The following is a 9,273-nucleotide window of genomic DNA, read 5'->3' on the forward strand; positions in this document are numbered from 1 at the left end:
CGATTGCGCAGTAAATAGATCGTGAGTCGTGGTAGGTAGTGACCGATTCTTTATGAATGCCGTTGAACACTTCATGCACAAGGAAAGATTCCTTCCTTCGTCCAGGTGATGAAGAGGTTCGCCGTTGATTTCGTTGGTGAGAGGGTTGGGCTCCTTGGAGTGAAGAAGCGAGATAGGTCGGGGAGGTAGAGGTTTACTTTCGAGCAGAGGTCATCAATTCAATTTTCAGACGCCAATATCGAACAGTCCTCAGCGTATGAGATCAGGGAAATTCCCCACAGTGGCAGAAGAAGCTTCAAGGTATGGAAGTTAAACAGTACGGGGGAGGACAAAACCCTGTGGAGCCCCTTGCTTAATTCTTCTAGGTTTTAAATTTTGAAATTAATGTCGTTCGACAATTCGAGAGCAAATTTGAATAATGTCTTTGCGCAAACTGCCTGGTAAATATTTATTGGTCCAAGAGCGAAAGTTTATATTGAATTTACACGTGAAGGATCAAAAGTCATATTCGGAAATGGCCAAGCTCACGTCCTCCAGCCGCTTAACTGTCCAATTCATAATAAGGCGCTTTAAAAATGAGGGCAGCCTACAGTACTCATGCATGGAGATTGACTACAAATAAAACGTATGGTGTCTGAGCGAGGATCCATTCATTAGTGTAGCAAAAATTAGTGCAACACTTCTTCAATCCAAACAAAAAGAAGTTCATCCTGAAACTATGTATATGAGAAGCAGTGCATGATGTCGGGTTTGAAAATTATCCTGATAGGTGGTGCTTGAGTGTAGATATCTCTAAAAACCGTATTTGCAGTTATTTAAAATCCGATTTGACTCTAATTGAGGACTATATTAGCTACGTGCATAAATAGCAATACTTTTTCCGATAAGTGTCACTGGAGTCAGGGGCATGTCTATAATTGGTTGTTGTTGTTGTAGCAGCATACAAGTTCCCCAAAGGGTTTTTGGGGAGTGTTGCTGGAGTGATAGTCCTTGGCCAGATATAAATCTGGGTCGTTCCGGTTACGTAGACCCGACTGTCGTGGGAACGGTCTATAATTGGTAAATACGGTTGATGCTAATTTAGAACTACATATGTAGCAATTTTTCAAAAAACCATAGGTTCTGTTTGCCGGCACCGTCAGTAATTCCACATGAAAGGCCAACTGGTGAACTAAACGCATGGCTAAATTCTTCCATAATTTGTAGACTTATTAATATTTTAAAAACCTGAATGTGCTTAATTTTAAAACCAATTAAATAGCACGAGTAGCGTGGGGTGACCAAAATATTGATGTTTATTCCTTTAAAAAAGTTTTTCAGAACTTAATCGAGTACAAAATAGTTGCTAATACTATAATGAAAGGCTAAGCTGTCATACTATTTCCACTGAACGTTTAAATTCACTAGAAGCGCCAAAAACTCGAACGAGCCGACCGACAAAAGAAAATTAAATAATTTAATTGAAACGATTGTTATTCCTTAGAAATATAAAGGTGAAGGTTTACTCCTGCATGGCGCATATTTTACACATTGGCTATGTTCACGTGTTGGCAACCCATCGATTTATTGATTTACACGCCAGATGGGCAAAAATAGCAAAATATATCGCCTCTTCATAAGCATTGCAATATGTTTCTTATATGTATTGAGATATAAATTTTTTTTTTTTAGTTAGAACTGCATCTTTACATTTGTAGGGTGTAGCCATGATACAAAAATCTATAAATATTTGAATCATGGAGTGCTGCGAAGCGCGCCAGGCATGCTAGTGTAAACATAATTTCGGTTTCGCTTAAATACTTAATTGCATTTTATCCCGAATGTGAGTCTGTGCATAATTTCACCACCGTAATTCGTCGAATATACGTTTTCTCGTATACTTAATTCATTCCACAGCAAAACGAAATGCTTGTGATTATAAATAAGCAAGTGATTCAAAATTATTTAATACATCTAATTACGCGTGCTCCTGTAAAAGATAATATAAAAAATCCATTGTTATTTTCGTGTTTAATTGGCAAAAGAAGAATTTATTTAATTTTAAAGCAGCAGTAAGCTGTTCGTAAATAGCAGCATTAGCAGTTGACAACTTCAATTTGATTTAGTAGCATTAAGCATTGAGTTAACTAACAAGTTTAGCAAGAGAATTTGATTACCTTCTATATTTTAATAAAACTTATCAACTTAATTATATCTAAATATTTTTTGCACGTACTTTCAGTACGCTTCTTAATGTAAACGCTTTTTTGTTCTACAAAATTTCATTAAAAATAGTGTTAAAATAAATAGTATAGTTTAGTAAATATTTACTACTACTCTAGTCGAACAGGTATTTAGATATAAATAGGTATGTATATCTGTGTATATTGTGGGTAAAAGTACTGATTATGTTTATTGGTGGTTATTGTTGTTGATGTTGTTTCCTTTTTGTTTGCGGTGTTGGTTCTTGGTGGCTGGTATTTCGGTCTCAGTGCTGGACGTAAGAACTAAAGATTTTTTTTCTACAAATTTTCAAATAACAAAAAAATATCACAAGTACACTTCGCAAGTGTTCATTCACTTCGTGTTTTTCGCTTGTCTCCATGAATTGATGCGTCTTCTCTTCTAACATGATGCTTATCTTAATTTTATCGTAATTGTTTTTAATTTAATTGGCATTTCTAATTGCTTCTGTAAAAAAAATTCGCGCTTTATAATCTTTTGTGATCGCGCGGTTTTGTGAGTGATTTTCTGTAAAACATTTTTAAATTCTCCATGGCAGTGGTATGAGACCCCACTTCTGCGTGATGTCTTTATAATCACATTCAATGGCAACAACGATTTTCTCCACCTTTTCGGTGCGTGGCATTTTGGTTGCTTTCAAGGTGAGGCAAAGTTTTGAATCGCGGTGCGAAATATGCTGAGTCTACAAAAGGGATAACAGTCAAAAGGGTGTGCAAAATTAACAATGCATGCAATAGTAAATTAATATCAAATTTGGCTACTCACATCCATGTCGTAGATCCAATACTGCCGCGGATGATCTAAGCACATGGTCAATTGCACATTTGAAGTTAAGTTGCGGCTCTTAAGCTGCTGTATAACTCCTAACTTCGGCTCTCTGTACGTCAGACACACATTATCATTAGTCATGATTTGTCCTTTCGGTGTAACGACATACATATCCATAGACTTGGGATGCGCATTGCAATCGCGAACTGTAGCCGTTTGCAATGCAGTATGCGGCAAATCCTTATCCGTCGGCAGCAAACACTTGTCGCGATCCAAATCGATTAGCGACATAAATTGTTCACCATTGCTTTCGATTTCTTTAAAAATTCGCGGCCACTCGCGCGACAACCGACGTCCTGGTAAATTTTTCATGTGTTTCGTGTATGCCTGCGCACACTCAGTCTCGCCATCTAGCCAAATAATTTTGCCAAAGAAACGATCGGGTGTTGGGAAGAAATGTTCCGGCCATATATTCTCTAAATACCAGGAAAATGGTTTGCATTGGAGTTTCTCGCGCAGGGAGAGGCGATCGCTGACATCAATCCGTTCACGTGTCTCCAAAGAGAGACCGGATGTGTACAAGAGTATAAAATATTGCCAGTCGTCCATCCAAGTCATAGCGGCGCGCGCTAAATTATTTCCCAACACTTCGCTCATGCCGCCTGGGAAGGTGTACGGTGTAGTGCTGCGGAAAACATGGCCTACGTGCGAACAGGGACAGATTTCGACACGACCTCCACATTGCCACACGCGGAAAGACATCTCAACATTTTCGCCGCCCCAAATCTGTAATTGTAGTAGATGACGTTTAATAAATCTTTCTCACAACAATTACTCCTTTAATTCCAATTTTCAAGCACATCCGTACCTTCATCTCTTTGTCGTATGAGCCAATTTCAAAGAAATAGCTCTTGTCGATTGCAAATAGTCCACCAGCCATGGCCGGTGACGCGATCGGCTCAGTGCGGTCACTCTTTGGCGTTGCTCTGTTGCGTCTGGTGCTGTACCATCTAAAACTGAGCTGCCAATTAAAAGCACCCCAATGATTTTCAAATGTTTTTGTATAACTAAAATTATCATCGGAAATTATATCGATAACCGGCGCTACCACATTGGTGCGCGACTCCTTCACACGCTGCAGCAATGGCTCTAACCAGCCGCGCGTGCACTCGCAGTGCGCATCCAAAAAGGTCAAAACGTCGCCCTTAGCATGCTCGGCGCCCAATAAGCGCGCTGGCACTAAGCCGCCGCGTTTCTGTATGCGCAGCAAACGTGTTGGCACCGTAAGTACTTTAATATAGGCTTCGAGTTGCTTCTTCAGGTAAGCTATAGAACAATAATACATATACAAGTTAGTAAAACAAAAAAGCTTTGAAAGGTTATGTGTTAAATGTGTTAATTACTGCATTTTGACAACGGCTATGAAATTAATTAAAGATATGCAAACTACAAAGATGCATAGCTATTTAAAGTTATTTATCTTGTCAGTTTACTTACAGCGATCGCTAGCATCGTCAACAAGAATTATTTCTTTGATCATTTTACGCGGCGACCGGTTGATAACGCTGGTTATTGTGCGCAAGAGCACCGACCAGGCCTCATTATGAAAAACTATTATCACTGATGTTGTGGGTAGTTCGTTGTGGTCATACCTTTTGTCACGACACCTGTAGCAAAATAAAAACAAAAATATATATACATAAGCCAATTAAGCGTACGCGCTAACACAAATATTTTGTGATGTTTTTCTTTTGATGATTTTATGCCTAGTCAGAATTTCAGGGTCACTGCAATACTAAACATTTGAGTGTGGGCTATTTTTTATACGTTTTTTTCCGTTTTTTGGTGCATTTTTTGGGCAATGGAGTTGATGATCTTAATGTTTTAGTTTGTTTCGTACTAAGCTTGATTTTCTATGGTCAGTGGTTTGTTGTGCACTTACTCTTTTATTCTGTAATCTTTTAACGTACGATTCAAGGGTATACGGTCACTGGCCAGTATATTAAAGCTATTTAGCTTGAAAAATCGTTGCATGCGGAAGCTATCGCGCGCTGGCACTACAACTGGCCGTCCATCAGCACCTTCGCCTTCAATGGGATTGAATAGGTTTATGTTGTAGTCATCTGAAAGAATTTTAGATATTAAAAAAAAAACGAGTTATACGCATAAGTTATTATGCACACCTCAAATACATATGTGTATACATACAGATGCGATCAACTAATTAGCTACGAAATTCAAAATGATATTGTCTGCAAATTATGTTTATTTATTTTTAGCAATTTTCATATAAATAAAATACTCTATAACAGGAACTACAATAATAGTTTAAAAGCTTACACAAATTGCAAAAAAATTTATCAAATTTCAAAAAATCGTCATCAAAATTTCAAAATGTTTAATCAGAATATTAAGAAAATTTTCGGGTATGCAGTTTTGGAGCCCATTCAATTGTAGTATAAGGGCTAGTTTTTAGTCATTAAAAATTACAGATGATTTTTTAGAATTTTTGCAGATTTTTTGTTTTGTTGAGGGTATTGCTGTTTATTTCCATATAAAAAATGTTGATCATGTGTTATATGGAAGAAAATGCGCAACACCCTCCACAAAAAAATTTAAAAAAATCAACGGTAATTTTTAACGACTAGAGACTTGCACTTTCTTATACTACAATTGAATGGGCTACAAAACTGCATACCCGAAAATTTTCTAAATATTCTAGTTAACAATTTTTTGAAGTTTGATTATCTTTTTTTTTGCAATTTTTGCAAGCTTTTGAACCTTTATTATTGTAGTTCCTGTTATAGATAGAGTATTTTATTTATATGAAAATTGATAAAAATAAATAAACATAATTTGCAGACAATATCGTTTTGAATTTCGTTGCTAATTAGTTGATCGCATCTGTACATATACTAAAAGTCAAGACACTAAAAACAACGTATCTAAAAGCTATTGACTACATAAACATTTTTTTTTTTCAAATTGTTTTTATGTTATTTACCTGCGGTTAAATTGGCAAATATATCACCTTTACCAATGTAGTGTGCAACTATGTTTTTTGCTTGCCAGAGTGAACGACGGTGGGGCTGAGGCTTTGGATGGCTAAGCGTTGCGAATGATGATTGCGAACGCGTACGATAGCGATAAATGGAGTAAAAAAGAAGCAATAAAGTTTTCATAGAATTGGTAAGTAGAGGAACTTAATAACATAGTAAAGGCGCTCAACTGTGATGGTCGATTGCCACACAGCGCAGAAGTGGTAAGAAGCATAGTTTAATGGCACAATCGTTGCCAAAAATTGTTGATGTAACGGTTTCAGTCAATAAGCCACAAATGCTAGCGTTTACCACTTTTGTGCGCCAAATATAGCATGCGGTTCACTTTTTAAAATTACATATTTTTATAATGAATCACATACTTTCATATGTACATAGATATCTATGTATGGCTATGTACTCGTATGTAGGAACTTACACATTATCCTGCTGAAATCCTTGTATACTGGACACATATAGATTGATACTTAGTGCAAACATGAAAAATGCGAAGAATAGCAGGAACAGGTAGAGCAGCCATAGCTTTTTCAATTGCTGAAATCTCAATCCCATTGTTATTTATGATTTTCTATTCTTGTTGACGCCACTAATTTATATGCTAATCTGGTGTTTGTTGTTATTATAGTAGTACTGACTACCGCCAGCGCGACGACTATGTAAAGAGTTGCTTTAGCGGTTTATTTGCCTAGCGCTGCGCGATACTCTGTTGATTACCACTGTTGCTTGGTCAATTCGTGAATGAGCTCCATACGCTGTAAGCAACTTGATTTTGTTTTGATTACAACAATCCAACTCCGGTAGTGGCAGTGGGGGCTATTGGTGCTGGTTTGGTTGTTGGTGCGGTGGACGGCTTGTGCTTGGGTGTTAAATGTTGGCACACTTCTCTGGCTTACAGCATCTGTATCAGGTCGTTGCAACCGAAAAATTTGTTTACCTCATGCTTTCCGGTATATTTTGTTTGTAAGATGTTCTGAAACAGATAAATAAATACATCACGAAAAAGTTTTGGCGAGCTCAATATCTTTGCAAAAACTCGTCTGTATGTTTGCCGTTGCTGATTCGATGAAAAGAAAGAGGAATAAGTCCCAAACCGATTCAGCCTAGTCCATAAATGTCCCAAACCGGTTCGCGCTAGTAAATAAAAACTCCAAGTCCAGAACCAGCCTTAAGTGCAGAGTTGTTAAAAGTGATTCGCCAAAGACTAGGTTCACACAGAGAAACTTTGAGGCTCATTTTCGGCTGTGAACGGCCAACTGGAATTACTCAGACGAATGCGAGCATAAAGCGTGTTGCCCGCAGTGTTGCCAGAGAAAGTTCCCTAAAAATCTTAATTCTTTCCAAAAAAATCTTCAAAATTAGATTTTAAAGCTTAAAAAAATCTTTTCGATCCCAAAAAATCTTCATTTAAAAATACCTTAAAAGAAAGTCGATATTGGCTTTACGGCTGTAAATAGCCCTTATTATGTTGGTTGAAAAAAATTACCAATTTCAAGTTATAAAGTCCTTTTTATAACAACTTAAATTTAAAATGAATATGGCCTCGTGTTATCACAAAATTTGTAGCACAGTTTACATATGTAAATATACACTGGCGAAAATATAAATAGGGACGCGACATTTTGCAAGTTCTGACCGACTCCAAAAATCAATTCGTGCGAATATTTTTTGTATGTATATATGTTACCGCATAACTTTGGACCACTGGAACTTATTTCGATAATTCCTTTTTATCGGAAAGGTGGTACTTCAAGGGAGGCCCCATACTAATTTGGCTTAGATCTGGTCATTGGATCAGGAAGAAATTGACTATCAATATTTACATGAGATTTGATCTCACTTGTGTTTTTTGATTAAAAAATTACTTGTTATTTTTAACTATCAAAAACCATGTAAGTCCAAACTCCAATCTTTGTACAAAAGTTAAGAAAATTCGACAAAGTCGATAACAATTTTGAGCTTTTTAATTCGTTTTTTTATTGATATTTTTACATGGATATTATTTTATACAGCTTACCGCTCCTTTTTTCTCGTTATACATTTATCCACGTAGACTCATCAGCTTAAATGGCAGTTTCCATTGTTGTCATTTAAACTAGAGGGGATACAAAAGACCGTTTCTTCTTTTTCTCCACTCTCTAACTCTGCGCTAGAGTATATGTTTTACTGTGCGAGAGAAGAAGGCAGATAATACTGTAGGGGATTTCATATCTTATTTTTCTTCTTCCTTCATTTGCTGTTACAATGATGTAGCAAGGATAATATCAATAATGTAACAATTTTAACCTAAACTAAAAACTTTACATCATACACAAATATCTTCATTTTGAAGATTTTTTCAGTGTAAAATTTTGCTTTTTAAACAAACTTTTTTTGAAGATTTTTAATAAAAAACAGCCCGGAAATTTTTCATTTTCAAGACAAATCTTGACTTATGGCAATGCTGGTTACCCGAGCACGAGCAACTCGTTACCCTTCCTCGTCACTCCCTATCCCACAAGTATCGAGTTGCCGCGACAAAAGTTTCTCTGTCTGAACCTAGACTAATCATGTCCAGCTCCAGGGTTGCAAATCAGCAGGGTGCACTTGATGATAAATTTTTTTTCATGATGCATTTCCGAACGTTATTTTTTGTAGTTTTTTGTATTATTAATTTTTTTAGGTTTAAATTTTTAATTTTTCAAATTAATTAGAGTTTTGAGTACGCAGTTTTGTTGCTCTTAAATAGTTTAGTGAAAGCTTCAAGTAAGTAGCTACATTGCATATTAGGGGAAAAATGAACATTGTGTAAATTTTTTCCGAATTCCAACTGGTTATAATAATAATGACGTATTTATACTTTTGAATTACATAGGGCACGTATTTTAACCAATTCTTCGCAATGTAACGTAAATCCCAAAGCGAGCCTCAAAGACTCGGCCTGCGTTTTTTAACTATAGTAAATCTAAAATTTTGAAAATTTTATTTATTAGAGCAACAAAATCCAAATCAACCATGTTTAAAATTTTTGTCTGCCGCCTGTCTTTCTGCCTGTCTGTCTGATTGTTTGTACGCGCATCACTCGAAAACTAATGCATGGAATCGAATTCAGTTTTCACCGATGTATTGCTAGAGGCCTAACTTAAAATATAAAAAGAAAAATATTATAAAGTTGCCAGAGAGTTAAGTAAATTGATAAAGAAGTAAATATTGCAATATGGCCGTCAAAAGAAAGAGGTTTAAGAGG

At 36.3% G+C, this 9,273-nt stretch overlaps 1 protein-coding gene across 1 annotated transcript; it reads right to left on the reverse strand.

Moving 5' to 3' along the window:
* Positions 1 to 2,424: 2,424 nt before the first annotated feature.
* On the reverse strand, positions 2,425 to 7,125 carry LOC118742423 (polypeptide N-acetylgalactosaminyltransferase 3). Its single transcript, XM_036474487.1, has 7 exons — positions 6,469 to 7,125; positions 5,996 to 6,096; positions 4,934 to 5,114; positions 4,489 to 4,658; positions 3,860 to 4,317; positions 2,989 to 3,777; positions 2,425 to 2,905 (listed from the first exon to the last, which is right to left on the reverse strand). The coding sequence occupies exons 1-7, from the start codon at positions 6,600 to 6,602 to the stop codon at positions 2,744 to 2,746; spliced, it is 1,995 nt and encodes a 664-aa protein (XP_036330380.1). The 5' UTR covers positions 6,603 to 7,125; the 3' UTR covers positions 2,425 to 2,743.
* Between the last annotated feature and the right edge of the window lie 2,148 nt (positions 7,126 to 9,273).

This window comes from Rhagoletis pomonella, unplaced genomic scaffold (assembly GCF_013731165.1).
Source record: "Rhagoletis pomonella isolate Grant_MI unplaced genomic scaffold, Rhpom_1.0 Rhpom_scaffold_00007, whole genome shotgun sequence".
NCBI lineage: Eukaryota > Metazoa > Arthropoda > Insecta > Diptera > Tephritidae > Rhagoletis > Rhagoletis pomonella.